The sequence below is a fragment of the Rhinopithecus roxellana genome, chromosome 4 (genome assembly GCF_007565055.1).
Source record: "Rhinopithecus roxellana isolate Shanxi Qingling chromosome 4, ASM756505v1, whole genome shotgun sequence".
NCBI classification, from domain to species: domain Eukaryota; kingdom Metazoa; phylum Chordata; class Mammalia; order Primates; family Cercopithecidae; genus Rhinopithecus; species Rhinopithecus roxellana.
In genome coordinates this window covers 34,808,464-34,826,695 of record NC_044552.1, presented here as the reverse complement: position 1 = coordinate 34,826,695, position 18,232 = coordinate 34,808,464, and the positions used below count along the sequence as shown (strand labels likewise).

Below are 18,232 nucleotides of genomic sequence, written 5' to 3'. Positions count from 1 at the left end.
ATCTCATTCATTGATGGGGCTTCATATCTCTTTCCAGAAAATCAATTCTGAGCTAATATATGCTGGTCTTGAGGGCTTATTCCAGAGCCTAAGTAGTAACATTCAGAAAAATTAGGCACCTTGTGGACACAGGTGTCTCTTAATTTTTTGTAAAAATTTTCTTAGTAACAATTTAGTCTTCAAAATCTGTCACTACTACGTAAAAATAATGGACTAATAAGTATAGACTAAAATAAATATAAAGATAGGGGATATATAGTGTGGGTGACAACAGTCTTGGTGCTATTTTCATTATTCTAAGGATGATGAATTTTTCTCTAAAGATGATCCACAATAAGCTGGTCCAATCTTAATAACTAAACTCTAACTTACAAAGATTAAATATTACTAAATGTTGGTGTTTCTCAGGCAGTTATAGGACTTCACCTGAAATTTGAATACTTGACATGGAAAAGAAATAGTAAGTCCTCTTCAAAATGAATATAATTTCACTAAGAAGGTTGCTCTCTATTTTTTAATAAAGCTTAAAAGCATTTAGTCTTACACTGTTTTGTTTTTTAAATCACATTTAGCTGTCTATAGCTGAAACAAATATGATTTAAGTTACAAAAGAAAACATACCTAACAAAGGGCGATTTTTGTTTCTCTTTCTTGCCAAATGTCTTTTTCCAAACATTCTGAAAAAGAACAAAGTGAAATGTATCTGTTAAAAACAGATTAGGAACAGCTGTCTTCATAAACAAATACTTTCAGATAATTAAGGAAGTACAGAGTTCTGAATAAAAAGATTTTTAAAAACTAAAAATTTGGGGGGAGAGGGAGTAAAGAGGGAATATTATTGATTGTTCCAGGCTCAGGGAAGTAAATGAATGGTGAAGTACGCAAAGAAAAAAAGAACAAAGATCTGGGTTAGTGACCTATTGCTATTCTCTTCCTGTTGGAGAACAGGATATTCACTGAAGAACTAGCTAAGAGCTAAACACAAAAGCTAAATCTCTCAGACACTAAACCCTCCTTTTGTGTGTCTTATTTCAGCATGCCAGTACTAGCAGCATCTTTTTTTCCAATTTCATGTAATCAAAAACCTATTGTTCTGTAAGAGATCAGAATGAACCTATCACACAATGATACTCACATACATCTTCTGTGGCCAAGATATTCATATATCTTCCCTGGGTTGGAGATGTTTTTCATCATTTTCTCTGGGAGTTTCTTGAAGTTGTAAGCAGGTAGCATGGATCTTAGATATGTTATCTCATCACAGGACACCAAACCTGGATAAGCAGTTATCATTCTGGCCGCAAGACTCACTTTTGGACCAATAACTGTGTCAGAAAGACAGGTGGAGAATTTTTGGACCATGTCTTCCACCTTCATCCCTTAACTCACAAAGATAACAGTCCAATGTCCTATTCTACCTGTATATTCGTGTCTTGCTACTGCTCCAACCACGCCACAGAATACTGGTCCATTGGTGATACTGATGGAAACAAGTCTAGGGATCAGAAAAGCAATAATGGATAAACATACAGTCAGAAGCCTCCAAGTCAGGCACTAGATCTGCCACTCCCTAGATCCAGAAGTCTAGTTTTAGAGCTTAGAGCTTAGAATGGAAAATGCCAGAGGTTGCTGTCAGTCTATATAACATGAGGGGTACAAAGTACTGAATATTAGGGAGAGAACCAAAAGAAACAGAATGGTTCCCCTAATTCAGGAGTTTTAGTTTTAGTTGGGAGTTATAATTAGTAAAAGATTTTCTTTTTCTTTTCTTTTTTTTTTTTTGAGACAGGGTCTTGCTCTGTCTAGGCTGAGTGCATTGGTGCAGCCACTCACCTAGGCTGGAGTGCATTGGTGCAAACTCAGTTCACTGCAACCTCCGTATTCCTGGGCTCAAGTGATACTCCCACCTCAGCGTCCCAAGTAGCTGAGACTACAGGCACACACCTCCACATCCAATTAAATTTTTTTTTAATTTTTGGGAGAGATGGGGTTTCATTATGTCATCCAGGCTGGTCTCAAACTACTGGGCTCAGGCTATACACCCGTCTTGGTCTCCCAAAGCACTGGGATTACAGGTGTGAGCCACCACACCTGGCCAGTAAAAGATTTTTTAAAATTTTACAACTGGGCCAGGCGCGGTGGCTCACGCCTGTAATCCCAGCACTTTGGGAGGCCGAGGCAGGTGGATCACAAGGTCAGGAGATCGAGACCATCCTGGCTAACACGGTGAAACCCCGTCTCTACTAAAAATACAAAAAATTAGCCGGGTGTGGTGGCAGATGCCTGTAGTCCCAGCTACTCAGGAGGCTGAGGCAGGAGAATGGCATGAACCCAGGAAGCGGAGCTTGCAGTGAGTAGAGATCATGCCACTGCACTCCAGCCTGGGTGACAGAGCGAGACTCCATCTAAAAAAAAAAAAAAAAAAAAAATTTACATCTGTGGTAAGGCAAATATTTAAATACCATTTGAGAAAAAAAAAATTGAAGGGGTTAACTTTCCCAGATTTATATAGCAAAAACCAACAGTAGAGTCAGAATGAGAATCCAGGCCTCTTGCCTCTTAGACTGATATTATTTCTACTATACCATATTGCCTCAGATAAAACCGAAAAATGAAAGTAGATCAAGAGGTATCAATACAGGGTTAATGGATCAAATAATGCTAGAATGTCATAGTTAAGGAGTAATCAGAATGTCAGGACTGCAGACAGAAGGCTTTCTGAAGTAAATTTACATTTAGAACAAAATTTTTTTAATAAGTAATATTTTAAAAATTCATTCATGCATACATACATTCATTTCATTCACTAAGCACTGAGAAGTGTGCAAAGTACTGAGTACTTGGCTGGATATTTAAAATATCCTGCCCTAGAGAAGTTAAGTTTGGGGAGGAGGGTGGTAGGTTTGAGGGAGGTGAAGAGATACTTATATATTACCAAGACAAATACTCCATATTAGAGACTGACATTAGCAGAGCAAACAGAACAGATGCACTAATTCACACTGAAGAGTAGATACAGTATTCATAAAGGAGAGGACATTTGGTTGGACCTTGAAAGTTGAAGAAACTGATAAAGTGGGGGAATGGTACTATCTGGTGGGAAAAGGTAAAGGCTTTGAGATGCCTTGTGTGGTCATGCAAAACTAAGTACTTCAAGATGGCTACAGCACAGACGTGAACAGAGGTGTTTGGAGTAGAGAGAGGTAATGGGAGAAGTAGTCTTACCTCTCTAGGGACGGAAGAGTGTTAGATATATGAATTATTTTAAAAGAGGGCATATACTGTTCTAGGTGAGGCAAAAGCCCAAAGGTGGCAAGGAGCAATTCATACATAACAAAATAAGTAGATTTACTCACTGACATGAAAATTTCATGTGACAGGTAACAAGATATGCAGGTGGAGAAAGATATGCAATGAGGCATACTCTCATATTAAATCTATAAACAATTTTCAGTGGTTCAGAGAGAACATGATAGTAGCAATCATGTTAACACTATTATCTCCTAAGCAATCAAAATTATTTATCTTCCTCAAAAGACAGGATTAAGGGCTCTTGGCTGGGTGCTGTGGTTCATGCCTGTAATCCTAGCACTTTGGGAGGCCGAGGTGGGGGGATCACCTGAGGTCAGAAGTTCGAGAGTCCAGTCTGGCCAACATGGTGAAACCCCATCTATACTAAAAATATAAAAATTAGCGGGCGTGGTGGTGTGTGCCTGTAATCCTAGTTGAGGGATTCTGAGGTAGGAGAATCGCTTGAACCCAGGAGGCAGAAGTTGCAGTGAGCCAAGATTGCGCCACTGTACTCTAGCCTGGGCAACAGAGTGAGACTCTGTCTCAAAAAAAAAAAAAAAGTCTCTTACCATTCATTTACTCAGCTCACTGCCCCCAGGGTGAAAAAAAGAGACACTTAAGACAAGAAGACCATGCTGTCAGTTCTGCTGCCATATGAAGAGCAAGACTGAAAATTTTTTAATATTTAATGATGCTTCCTCTGCCTAAATACCCTTTCCCATCTTCTCCATTTGCTGAACTACTTTTCTTCTCAACCTGTCTCAAAAGTCATCTTTATAGTCAAGATTTCTTTGGTGCCTCTGGGGACAATTAACCATTTCTTCCCATAGCACATTGTTGTAATTCCTATAGCATTTTATTTCTGTACTTCAATTTCGTTGTATTAAAGTTAGTTGTTTACTTAGCTGAACTGGTAAAATCTGACTTCTCTTTATGTCCATAGCACCTAGCACAGTGCCTGGCTCATAAGTGTGTCCAAGGAATGCTTGTTGAATGAATGCATTTATGCATGCCAGAAATTCAGCTATTAACAAGTCAATCATCAACAAATAATACTTTTATCATTTAGTTATTTCTTATTTCTTTTTTCTTTCTATTATACTTTATTATTCCTCCTTGCTTTTCCCAGCAATCCATATTCCTTCTTTCCTTTAAAACCTTTCTGCATTGATAAAGAATATACTCTTTATTTGATACATGTAATTGTATATAAAGTATTTCTGGTACTGAAAAACCATAATAATGACATTCTGAGACTGCACTCCCTATGTATCAAAAATATCCTGAAGAAATACTCAGGGAATCATCTTTCCTCTAAATGAGCTAAAAGCTGAAGCTATTTCTCAGATTAGAAAGAGGAATTCAGAGGATGTCTCAAGGTGAACAGGGTCTTTGAAAAAGAAGACATGGAAAGTAGTTTTGGGTCTGAGAGCTGATGTGATGCAGAGAGAAATGAGCAATGGTATCTGCTACCGAGGCCATGTAGGTACCTCTGAATCTTTAGCATCTGCTCAGCATTTCCAAAATTATCTTCCTTAGAACATTAGTTCCTCTGGATGTTTATAGGTCTTTCTGGAGAAAAGTGTTTGATGACTAAGTAAATTTGGGAAATGCTGACTAAAACTAAATATAACACATCTCTTTCCCATAACACTACTCAGAACCTTTGGTATGTTAATGTTCATTGTGAACCTTGAAGAAGGAAATATAATTTGCGTCACTTCCCAGACATATTTGGTCATGAAAATCTTTTCTTTTTTCATGAGCATATTAAGGGATTAATAACATTCTAACAAACACACTTTGGGAGATACTGAATTGGTAATTATCTTCAAGGAAAAAATCACTGACCTTGAAACTTAGCTTTGAGGCTTTGACATCTGTTTGGCTTACCAGCATAACCTTTCTGGATCTTAGTTTCTTTAAAGAGGTCAAATTTTATGAACTCTAATACCCCATCTAATTCTTAACATCTATTATATTCTAAACTAAATAAGATGGAAATGACCAAGTTACAGCCTAAGAGTGACAGAAGACATTCTTAAGGGCATTGTAAGACAGTCTCTAAAGGCCAAAGAAATGACTCTTTTAAGAGTAAGGGCCAAGGGTGGGATCCTTGAAGGCCACAGGGCAATACAAACTTCAAGAACAGAACAGACTATCACTGGAGGGGATGGTCCATGTGATGGTTAATACTGAGTGTCAACTTGATTGAAGGATTGAAAGTATTAATCCTGCATGTTTCTGTGAGGGTGTTGCCAAAAGAGATTAACATTTGAGTCAGTGGGCTGGGGAAGGCAGATCCAGATTTAATCTGGTGGGCACAATCTAATCAGCTGCCAATGAATATAAAGCAGGCAGAAAAATGTGAAATGAGGGAGACAGGCCTAGCCTTCCAGCCTACATCTTTCTCCCATGCTGGATGCTTCCTGCCCTCAAACATCGACCTCCAGGTTCTTCAGTTTTGGCATTCGGACTGGCTCTCCTTGCTCCTCAGCTTACAGACAGCCTATTGTGGGGCTTTGTGGTTGTGTAAGTTAATACTTATATATATATGTTCTATATAATATATAACATATATAATTATATGTAACTATATATATATATTAGTTCTGTCCCTCTAAGAGAACCCTGACTAACACTGCCCAGCATATCCACACTAGAGATAAGACTGGGAGGTAGGATGTAGGAGTATCTGCAGATCCCACCAAACCTGAAATAAGTGTTAACAGTGTTAACATGTATTTGCCTTGGGCAAAGAGTCTGAGTATCTATTAAGCAACTGTAGCATCTTTCTTATTTCTAAAATAAGGCTTGGATCAGATAATCTCTAAATTCCTTTCCAATATTAACATTCTATGAGTGTGTATCTATAATTATATCACATTAATAGCATATGTGATTCTTTTGGGGAGCATTTGCATTTTATGAGAGGCAGCTGGGGGATAAGTAATGAAACAACACAGGATTTGAAGACTGAAGATCTGGGTTTCATTAAAAGCTCTGCTATATGCTAGTAACTTCTCTTCTGTGACCTTAATTTCCTTAATATATAAAAGAGGGGCTGGGCATGGTGGCTCACACCTATAATCCCAGCACTTTGGGAGGCTGAGGTGGGAGGATCACTTGTGCTCAGGAGTTCGAAATCAGCCTGGGCAACATAGCAAGACCTTGTCTCTACTAAAAAAAAAAAAAAAAAAAAAAAAAAAAAAAAAAAAAATAGCCCAGTGTGGGGCATGTGCCTATAGTCTGAGCTACTTGGAAGGATGAGGTTGAGGATGCAGTGAGCCGTGATTGTTCCACAGAACTTTAGACTGGGAAACAGAGCGAGACTCTGTCTCTAAAAAACAGCAAAAAATAAAGAGGGATACAAATTTTCACATTGGTAGCATATACTAAAGTATTCTATAAATGTTAAAGCACTATTTACATGTTTGATACAATTTTTATCCATTTTGAATTAAGTTATGGCAAGCAAACCAATCTGATTCAATGTTAACACTGGAAGTAACTATTTTAAAAATTCATTCATGTACACACTTTCTCCATAGCTTTCTATTTTAAAAAGTCAGTCGAAAACTTCCAACCAACTTTATCATAATGCAACTAGTGGGAAAATAGATTTTTCTATACCTTCATCTGGGTTAGGTTTTGTGAAAGGTGGTTCGGTGAGGGGTGGATGTGGAAGAGGGAGATCAGTTCAGTGTAAGGGCCAGAAAAAGCAATAAGATCTGTGAAAGACCCAGAACGAAAGCCAAGAGAGCGCTAACCAGCTATGGTTCCTTTCTATCTAGGTAATTTCTCCACAACTTCTCTCATACTCTCTCTTGTAGACAGGCAGCCTTTATTCTGTATCCTCTCCACAGGGATGTTATTTGCATCGTATTAATTTACACATTTGCTTGTTCCTTTGCAGTGTTCTCGAATCTTGGTATGTTTGTTCTGTTTCTCCCCTTTTCCTGACCCGCTGAATAGGAATGTATCTTTATTTCCCCTGGGTATTCAGTACAGAGATCTGTATCTGGTGATTTCTTAATAGATCTTGTTTGCTCACTTTCCTTAGCATGTTCCCTTCACATTAGGCAAATTCTGGACTACTTGAATCCCTGCCACTTGTTACTGCCTCCTACCCTGCCTGAAGAGCCCCTGGGGCCTGAGAAGCTCCTCTCTGCCCCACCTTCCTCCTCACTTGGTCTTAGCAGGATTCTCCCAACAGAAGCTAAAGATGCTGAAGGAGCTCTCCAGGGCATGTGCACACTCGTCTGGCTTCTTATCACCAGGAAGGCCGAAAACACAGAGGAACATGCAGCCCTGGGATACATGACAAACAAAGAAATGAGACACTTACCTGGGAAAGGAATATGGCTTGCCTAAACTAAACCAGCTCCCCTGAATGAACCCAGACCCTATCCTTGACCATTCTCCTGTTGGAAATATAGGATTCTACATGATTCATAAAATGGAAACTCTGGGCTACAGCAACATAGACTTTTTTTTTTTCTTTTTGAGATGGAGTCTCACTCTGTAGCCCAGGTTGGAGTGTAGTGGCGCAATCTCGGCTCACTGCAAGCTCCGTCTCCTGGGTTCATGCCATTCTCCTGCCTTAGTCTCCCAAGTAGCGGGGACTACAGGCACCCGCCACCACGCCTGGCTAATTTTTTTTGTATTTTTAGTAGAGACAGGGTTTCACCGTGTTAGCCAGGATGGTCTTGATCTCCTGACCTCGTGATCTGCCTGCCTTGGCCTCCCAAAGTGCTGGGATTACAGGCGTGAGCCACCGCACCTGGCCAGCAATGTAGACATTTAAAAAAATCTTGATTTAACTATTCAAAGAACTGAAATTTAAAACACAAGAAAAATTGCTATCAAGAACTTTTCAAAAATTTAATTTCTAGTATATACCTTGAGCTAAGTCTATCTGTCCACATTTTCATCACTTACAATGTCAAGTATTAAGATTCTGCTTTTTTTCAAGATCCTTAATTATCTGAGAAAGACCTGATTACATTTGCTTTACTAATAGAACCAGAAAAACATTCTTTATGCTTCACAAGGATTCTTCAATAAGAATTCAATAAAAAATGACATGGAGAGTAACCCTCAGCAACCCTGAAAATTAAACTAACAAGAACATCCCATTCCTTAACTAACATTAGTTGAAGTTTTAATGTAATATAGCTTGTTACAAAATAAGTAGCAGGGGATTTGACTTACACTTGTGTTATGTGGGAGATCATCACTCCACACTCACCTTTAATGCTGATGGGTCAAGTTCCCTTGTACTTACTTTCTCAAACATAAAGATCCGACTCAGCTGGCCACCCCCTTTCTCAATGACTGTGGAGATGTATAAGGCAGACTCCTGGATAAGATGACACAAATGCAACATCCAAGCTGTCTTGTGGAACTCTAGGCTGACCAAAACCAGAGTCACCGTACGGAATTCAGATACATACTCTACAGGCTGGCCTTCATCAATCTGTAAAGACACATTGAATTACCTACCTGTATTTTCAACTATCAGCATCATGTTCAGGCATTTTTAATTATGTATTTCATGGTATATATTAGAAAATAACTTAAGGGTCTCAGCAAAAACTTAAAAGAAAATTCAGTATAGAAGATATACAAACCAATGCACTTGGAATTAAAACTGACTAGGCAGAATTCACTGAAGAAATCTGTCAAGATTCACTCTCTAAGAGTTAATTTGACACATCCATTAGTCATTACACTCTTACTAAGGAATTCACATATATTCATATATATATACAATCAGTCAACTTATATTTACCAAACATACACTCTATACCCTTCTTACAGTGTACTAAATTGTTGAAGAACAAACTAAAAAACAATATGGTTTCTACTTTCTAGGATTGAGAAATCTAGCTAAAGGTTTAAGACATGTTCATCACCGTATTATGTTGGCACAGATGGGTAAATCTGCTGGAATTACAATAGGGTGCTGGAGATTAACTGGGTAATACAAAAAAGTTGTCACTTAGAATTGTACACCTGTTTACATGCACGCGTGCACACACACACACACACAGACTACATGAGGATTCAAGAACTAGGAAATAACCTTCTTCAAAAGGTTTTTCATTATGTGTTTCCGCAGCTTTTGGTCAAGTTCAGAGTGTGGATCCAATTCCAGTGCAGTTCTTAGAGTCTCTGAGAAAAGAAAAATAAAATGTCCCTGGCCATGTGGAAAATTAATGTTTAAAATTTGGGGCTTAGGTAGAAAGGACAAAGTAACTTACCAGCACTTGTACGGTAATGTGGTAGATAATTGAGGCACTTGTCAAAATGCTCATCAAAATCAAATGGGTCAATGATCCGCATATCTCTTAACTACGGAAAGGAAACTGCTTAATTCTGTGCCCCCACACAAGAAAGGCTGAGGATCACCGTTGTTTGCCTTTTATCTCCTCAGCCTCACTGTTCTACCTCATCTATCTTCATAGGAGAATATTCCCAGCCTCCCTCCTAAATTGATTTCCAATGGTCGTTGGTTTGGCCAGGCAATACGTGAACACTATCAGAGCATTGCCCTGTGTAGTAGGAAGGCCTTTTCAGGATGTGAATAGATGAAGCTAGCCTCCTACCTTCACAGCTTCATCCTCCCTCATGATTTCCACTTCAAACATATACTGCTCGCAGAGCATCCAGCAGTTCCAGGATAGGACAATCTCATTTGCCTGAGCCAAATGCTGAGCTAACCGGACATCATCTACATCCTGCCCAATCACCAAGAGGTGTTGCTGCCGCTCATCTCCAACAATAACCTGGGAAATCCGACCTGCAGACAGACCTATCCAGAAAAAATGAGATAAATGGAGAATAGCCAAACTCAATTGGGAAACTATGCAACAGGAGGGGTCTGGAATCCCCACATGGCTCTATGCATCATGCCAATCTTGTTATTGCCCTCAGCTGCAGAAGTCTTAGGTGAGCTAACCTTTAAAAATAATACCTTACGGGACAAAAAACCAAACACCGCATATTCTCACTCATAGGTGGGAATTGAACAATGAGAACACTTGGACACAAGAAGGGGAACATTACACATTGGGGCCTGTTGTGGGGTGGGGGGAGGGAGAGGGATAGCATTATGAGATATACCTAATGTAAATGATGAGTTAATGGGTGCAGCACACCAACTTGGCACATGTATACATATGTAACAAACCTGCATGTTGTGCACATGTATCCTAGAACTTAAAGTATATATATATAAAAAAAAAGAATGGAAAAACAAAAAACAAACAAAAAAATAACAATACCTTACAACCAGGCGCGGTGGCTCATACCTGTAATCCCAGCACTTTGGGAGGCCAAGGCAGGCAGATGACCTGAGGTTGGGAGTTCGAGACCAGCCTGACCAACATGGTGAAACCCCGTCTCTACCAAAAATACAAAAAAAAAATTAGCCAGGCATGGCGGTGCGTGCCTATAATCCCAGTTACTCAGGAGGCTGAGGCAGAAAAATTGCTTGAACCCTGGAGGCAGAGGTTGCAGTGAGCTGAGATCGTGCCACTGCATGCCATTCTGGGTGACAGAGCGAGACTCCATCTCAAAAAAAAAAAAAAAAAAAATCTTCCCCCAGATTTCCTTCTCTTATATAATACACCTGGAGATGGACATTTTGTCTGTCTGGAGATGGTGAAGGAGAGTAGTGGAAGAAGAATGTACAAAGGGGCACAAGGAGACTTTTTGAGTGATAAGTATGCTCACTATCTTTATTGTGGTGATGGTTTCAAAAGTGTATAAATATGCCAATGTATAGTATCAATTATCCTTAATAAGACAAAAACCAAAAGAAATGAAAGATGGCAGGACAAAAGAGATGCCATATAAAACAGAATATAATTCTTTACCACTGCTCCTCAAAACATAAAAGAACAGCTGGAGTCAACTTTTGCCCTTAAAGAGGTTTCTGAACCCTTGTGAAGGAGCTTTGTGTATTGAACTTCCCCTCCAATCCTGACTCTGCCGTTGGTGAAACTTTGGCCTCTGTATATAGCTTTTTAATTTTTATTATATTGTGTTATATTTTTGATTCTGTCAAGCACTAACATAGTTCAAAAACTAAACTGTAAAGAATATATATTTTAAAATCTTGCTTCTACCTACATGCCCATCTTTATATTTTCCCGATATTAGTAATCTTATTAGTTTCTTGTGTATTTTTCCAGTGTTTCTATTTTCCTCCTTACACAAATGGTAGCATACTAAATACGCTGTTTTGTATCTTACTTTTTTTCACTTAACTATATCTTGGAGATACTGCCATGTCAAGACATCTTATTTTTTTTAAAGTTGCAGATAATCTTATTGAGTATACATATTATTTACTTAACCAGTCTCCTATAAATAAGTTGTTTTCAATGTTTTAAAATTACAAACCATATTACAATCAATAACCTTGCACGCGCAACATTTCATATGTGTGCAGATATACCTATAGGATAAATGTCCAGAAGGATTGTGAGGTTAAGGAATAAATGCACTTGTAAGAGTAAATAGTATAGATGGTATGTAAGTGAAAACAAGACTTTTTAATATATATTTTTATATGGTTTAGTTTTTCTTGACATAAAAAGTACAATAAAGACAATAAAAATAAATACAATAAAGATTGCCAAGTCACCCTGATACTATTGTTCACTCACAGTAAGAAAAAGCTCATTCCTCAGACTCACCAGAGTACATTGTCTAGCACCTGAAGTTTTGCCTATCTATAGGTAAGACAGGTAGTCAGTGTACTTCCAATTGGCATTTTTCTTATTATGAATGTTGATCCTCTTTTTACATGTTAAAAGACATGCATTTCCTTGTCTATATACAATTTACTCACGTCCTCTGTCCATTTTTCTCTTAAGAGTATTATTCTTGATTTCTTTCTTTTTTTTTTTTTTTTTTTTTGAGACGGAGTCTCGCTCTGTCACCCAGGCTGGAGTGCTGTGGCCGGATCTCAGCTCACTGCAAGCTCCGCCTCCCGGGTTCACGCCATTCTCCTGTCTCAGCCTCCCGGGTAGCTGGGACTACAGGCGCCGCCACGTCGCCCGGCTAGTTTTTTTTTTGTAGTTTTTTTTTTTTTTAGTAGAGACGGGGTTTCACCGTGTTAGCCAGGATGGTCTCGATCTCCTGACCTCGTGATCCGCCTGTCTCGGCCTCCCAAAGTGCTGGGATTACAAGCTTGAGCCACCGCGCCCGGCCATATTCTTGATTTCTAAGTGCTCTTTCCCTAGTAGAGCAATTCACCCTTTGTCTATATGAATTGCAAATATTTTTTTCCCAGTTTATCATTTATCTTGAGGTTTTTATAGTGGGTTCCCCCTCGCCCAACTGGATCACTCTTTTAGGAGGTACTACCTATCTTTAACTGCAGGTCCTGGCCTTCTCTGGTATGATAGATTCCAAATTTCTCCAGACTGCATTTTGCCACCAAGGTAATGATGTCACTCAGTTGATTTTGTTCTACTCTCCAGAGTGCCAGGAGCATGTTCCCTGCAGAGACACAGGATAGGCTGACGGGGACCAAATATCTAGTCTTACTTGGTCCAGGGCAAAGTCCCAGTAACGCCGACCCAGTGTGGATATTATGTAAGTTATCAGGCAAGGTTTCTTGGTTATATATATTATGCTAGGTTAAAATACTGCTTTAGATCCTCAAAATCATCCAGTACATAAAAATATAACTAGGTAGAAGTTTAAATGATCCTAAGGATATTTTTGGTAATCTTCCTTCCACCAGTATACTAACAGAGGAGGAGAGGTACTAGCAAAAGGTTCATAAAAAGTAGGTTCAAGTTCATATCTAATTTGATGGCTGGTTTTATTATGTTTAAATAAGAAGACAGGCCAACTCCGGGGCATACAGCTGTTAGTGATCTTGAGTTCTCCAGATAGGACATGCTTGACTCCTCCCCATCTCATGCTTAGCTTCTGCTATTAATGACCAAGTTTCTCATTAGTTTTCTCAAGAATGCTTTATTGGCACTTATTTTGCTGTCCTTCAATCTAAACAAAAATGCAAAGCATGTGAGAGTTTAATTTGAGCAAAGCTTTTCCATTAGACTGGGAGATCCTTTGAGGCACAGACTATGTCTTCCTCATCTTTGTATCCAGTACCTATTAATCAAACAATGCTAAATAAACCAATATGCTGAATTCCACCTAAACATAGTCTTCCTCACTCACAGTCTTTTAAGTATTTAGAAAAACTGAAAAAATACCTGTGATATTTAAGATATCCCCTCCAAAACAGAGAACATCTGAAATCAAGTAAGAAAGAGAGAGGAAAATGAGTCAAAATCAGATATAAACCAGATCAGGGCAGAATCATATATGGTCAAAAGAATGGCCTACTGAGTTTATCCTCATGTCATTCTTGTCCATTTGCTCACTCCAAGACTCAGGTTCCTTCTTCCTTCTTGTCATTTTCTCCCCAAATCTATCTGCACCTACATACATCTTTTCTAAAATGGAAGTATTCCTGCTCTCTTCAAAGCCACCCCATTTGTGATAGGAATCTTATCCCCTTTTACCTTCTTGAGAACTTCACACTGTTTCTAATCTCTCTACTGAAACATTCTCATCAATAGCAAAAAACAAAACCAAAACACACAAAAATAACCCACATATTCTTGGCTCTACCTTCTCTTCTGCCTATTAGCTCCATTTTTTTTTTCCTGCTACATTCACAACAAACAAAACCCCCAAATCTCAAAAAAGTTGGCTACATATATTTTCCTCATCTCCCATTTACTCTTACTCTTAAGTGTTTTCTCTGCCATTCTTTTTCTCAGCTTACTCTGACTTCCACCTCCACTACTTCAAATTATCAAGGTCATCAACAGCATTAATCTTGCTAAATTCAATACTTCTCTGACCTCACTGTACTTGACTTGACAGCTGTCATTTTCAACCCAGCTAGCTGCAGCTTTCTTCTAGAGACACGAACTGTCCTTTGGCTTCAGGAACACCACAATATCCTACCTCACTGGCTGTTTGTAGTCTCTTTTTCAGGTTCTTTCTCCCTTATCATAATCCTTCCCTGGAGTTCCTCAAGCCTCAGCCAAAGGCTCTTTCTCTTTATTTACGCTCTTCCAACATGAACTCAATCGGTTCTTAAGTCCCACTTTATGCCATCAACTCACATTTTCATCTCTAACAGGGATCTCTTCTCTGAGCTCCAGGCTCAATCATAGGTGGATTCTCCAATTGAATGGACTCATTCTCCACTTGAAAGACTTACTGGCATCTCAAACTCAACATATTCAAAACAGAATTCTTGATTTTCTTTCTCAATGTTCAGTCTTTCCTGTCTTGGTAAATGGCATGATCAACTCATTTATGAAAGCCAAAAAACTGAGTCCTTTTTCTCACCACTTCCCACTGAAATTTAATGTATTGGCAACTCCTGTCTGTTGAACCTGCAAAATATATTTCAGGTTAATCTACCCCACGCAGCTCCCCTGCCATACTTCTACACCAACAATCTTCAGTCTTGACTGCACATTGGAATTGCCTATGAAACTTTAAAAGATCTTATTCCTGGGCCAACCTCAAGAAATTCTGATTTAAATGGCCTGGGGTGAAGCTTAGGCATTAAGAGTTTTAATTAGACAAGGTGGTACGGTACCTGTAGTCCCAGCTATTTGAGAGGTTGAGGCAGAAGAACCTTTTAAGCTCTAGAGTTCAAGACAAACTTGGCAACATACTGAGACCCCAGTCTCTTCCAAAAAAAAAAAAAAAAAAAAAAAATATAGAAAAAAGAATAAAACAATCAAAAAGCTCCTCATGCAACCACAGCTGAGGTTGAGAACCACTGCTCTAGACCAAATCTCCATCATCTTTCCAGGACAATTGTCTCTTCCAGCTTCTATTCTTAAATTCACTTTCCACCAGCATTCAATCTCCACACGGTAGCCAAAATCAGTTTTAAAGTGTTAATCAGATCATATTACTCCCCGGCTAGACCTTTCCAGTTTTCCTTTATACAGAAATATATAATTCCAACTCTTTACTATGGACTACAGAGCTTGGTGATCTCATAGCTACTAACCCCCAACCTTGCCTCAAACCACTCTTCACCCTGCAAGCTACATTTTGGCCTGCACTGGCCTTCTGTTAGCTCCTAGAGCATGCCAAGCTTTCTCCTGTCTCAGGACCTTTGCACTTGGTATTCTGTCGGAAATGCTTTACCCCTAGTTCTTCACAAGCTGTTCCCTTCATCCTTCATGTGTCAGCTTAAATAATACCTCCTCAGAGGAGCCTTCTATGACCACTCTGTCTCATACACTCCCCATCCTAAAATTATTTTGTTTTTTTATACCACTATATTATGTTTATTTCCTTAATAGAATATAGAAGCTACAATTATTGTTTACTTATTGTCTGTCCCACTAAAATGGAAACTAAATGAGGGTACTCTGTCTTACTTTGCCCTGTATTTCTAGTACTCAGCAGTTGCTGGTATTAGAGTACATACACAATAACAGAATTTTTATCTTCCCCTTCATCCAAACCTATGAGAAAAAGCAAACACCCTTCCATATGTATTCCTTAAGGATAAGAGGTAAGTCAAATAATCAAATTCTTAACGGAGATACCACAAAGTAATTATTCTGGTGAATCTCAGAATGATGGACAGAAACATATAGCGAGCTGTCAGTAAAGGATGAGAATGTTACCTAAGTACTAAAAGGTATAAGGTCAGAGTAATTTCTGTTGGGTAGGCCTAACCAAAAAGTTCAAGAGTGGGTTCTTGCCCTGCCTGCACCTATTACAGTCCATGTCACAGAGTAGGTACTCAAAACATGGGTACTGCACAAATGAGTTTTTTTCCAGATACTGGAAATTTGGCAAATATCTAAAAGCTTAATACATGGCAGAAAATAAGAAAACACCTATTCCTTCCTCACAGGATCAAAATATAATAATAGAATAAAAAGATGTTTTATAAATTTGGTCTAAATACACACTTGAGATACATTATTGTTAGAACACTTTATTTTGAAATAAAATACAAATGTGCAAAGTAAATTAGCTCCTCCTGCCCCACCTTTGAACAATGAGTCAATAGAATGTAAGACTGGGTAGAATGGCAGATAATAGGCAAAGGTCTAGCTTTTCAGTGGCAACTTGAAGAAACCAAAGATGAATGATGCTAAAGGAATGACCCTTTAGTACCTGTTTTAAAGTACTTCTGACCACCTTCTTTTATAAACCCTCAGGAACCCAGCACCACACCTTATTACCCTACAATGATCACTCACGCTCCACGATGTCACTAATGTAATAACTGAAGATGTGGGCCAGTTTGTCCATGTCACGTTCCGACTTGCAGGTCAGGCTGAACCTGTCCATTAATGCTGTAAACCCTGACCAACAAAGCAGAAATTACCATGTTAACTCCAAATCCTAAACTTTTTGGCCCCTTCCTCCCCACACATCAGCCTGGTGTAAAGGAAGCAGATCTCTTCAAGCTGAGTAATTCCTTTATCCATTAGCATGGTGTAACTTAGAAACTACTAAGGGCCAGGTTGGTTGCCGCTGCCACTGGAATCCACAGGACCACCCTCTCTGCTTCTAGGAGCTGGAGATGGTGCCCTTTTCATCTGGAGCCAGCTCTTTCCCCCACCCTCTTAGGCAGCTGCCTGGCTATGGGAAACAACAGGATCCCTCCTCATGTCTGGCTAGAGAATCACTCACACGGTGAGGACACGCACCTGGTATTACCCATCTTCATATCCCTGACACAGAATAAGTATTTGTTAAACGAACGTCTCTAGGAGTGGCTGCTAGATAGCTACGGCCAGAACAATGGCGAGCACATACTTAACGACGCCAAGAATGAATTAATTGAAAGAATAAAATAACTGAAACAGAAAGCTTAATAGAAAATGCTCGGGGTTGGGAGACACGGGTTCAAAGCCCGCTGCGGGGTCCTGTAAAAATCCTTTCCTCTGAGTTTCAATTTCATCATCTTTGAGGTGAGCTCAAGGGCTGAGCTGGTTCATCCCAAAAGATGTCTTCCCACGCTAAAACGAAGACTCTCAAAGTTTCCTGCGGAAGCCGCGGGACGAAGCTAAACTGTGCCTTAGCTCGCGGGAGGCTAGGTTTGTAACCGTCGCGGCCTCCAGGGGCTTAGACCCAACGGCCGCCTCTCCCGCAGGCCAGGAGGCTGAAGTGCCGGCCATCGCCCTCACCCGTCACATGGACGCCTAGGAGGACTCCCTGGGCCGTGGCGAGCTCGGGTTCCGATCTCCGGGGCTTCCGAAAGACCAGTAGGTCGGGAAGCAGTGCACCCAAGCGGGCCTCCACCTGCCACAGAGGCGGCTTCGCATCCCGCCTGCCAGTCACCATAGCTACCCGCCCAGGTACCGGAAACAGGGTCCAGCTGCGTAGCAGCCAATCCGCATGGCAGGCTCTGTTGGGGGTCCTGCCGCCAACCAATCTGCGCGGGCTTCCTTGGGGCAACGCCAATCAGAAGCGGCTGCAGTCCCCGCCCCACCACCTTCCCACAACCTTCGCGGGGCGAGTTCCGCGGGGAGAAGGGGCTGGAGGTGCTGCAGTCCGCGCTTTCAAAGGAGCAAAGCTGTCTTTTCTACAGGAAACGGGGGGCGGTGTAGACGCTCTTGCGGTAAAGCCGTTGATATAAATATCGAGATGTCTTTCCCCCATACCACAGAGTAGAATCTTGGGTCATCTCTGAATTTGGTAAGGACAGGTTCTACTGGCATAAATCTAAGCCAAACTCAAGCAGTTTGACTAAATCTATGGAATACTGTCAGTCCTTTTCCTTCATTGTTGTGGTGAGTTTCTCCTCTTATCTGCCAGGGCAGGTCTCCTGCTCTCATCATGAATGCTACCTGGGGCTGTTTGTCTCTCGTTTGTGACAATGGCATATCGGAGGCTTCTAGTCTTT

General features: G+C 40.0%; 1 protein-coding gene across 1 annotated transcript in view; it reads right to left on the bottom strand.

Moving 5' to 3' along the window:
• The window catches only part of LOC104682944 (adenylate cyclase type 10-like), a 29,365-nt gene extending 11,223 nt beyond the window's left edge, over positions 1 to 18,142 (bottom strand). The window contains exons 1-12 of the mRNA XM_030928424.1: positions 17,034 to 18,142; positions 16,581 to 16,685; positions 14,460 to 14,735; positions 13,536 to 13,574; positions 9,903 to 10,108; positions 9,558 to 9,648; positions 9,380 to 9,468; positions 8,579 to 8,770; positions 7,481 to 7,602; positions 1,419 to 1,495; positions 1,136 to 1,325; positions 622 to 677 (exon numbers count right to left, since the gene is read on the bottom strand). Coding sequence (XP_030784284.1) covers positions 622 to 677; positions 1,136 to 1,325; positions 1,419 to 1,495; positions 7,481 to 7,602; positions 8,579 to 8,770; positions 9,380 to 9,468; positions 9,558 to 9,648; positions 9,903 to 9,962 — 877 coding nt within the window. The 5' untranslated portion in view covers positions 9,963 to 10,108; positions 13,536 to 13,574; positions 14,460 to 14,735; positions 16,581 to 16,685; positions 17,034 to 18,142. The remainder of the gene's footprint in view (positions 1 to 621; positions 678 to 1,135; positions 1,326 to 1,418; positions 1,496 to 7,480; positions 7,603 to 8,578; positions 8,771 to 9,379; positions 9,469 to 9,557; positions 9,649 to 9,902; positions 10,109 to 13,535; positions 13,575 to 14,459; positions 14,736 to 16,580; positions 16,686 to 17,033) is intronic.
• Positions 18,143 to 18,232: the final 90 nt, after the last annotated feature.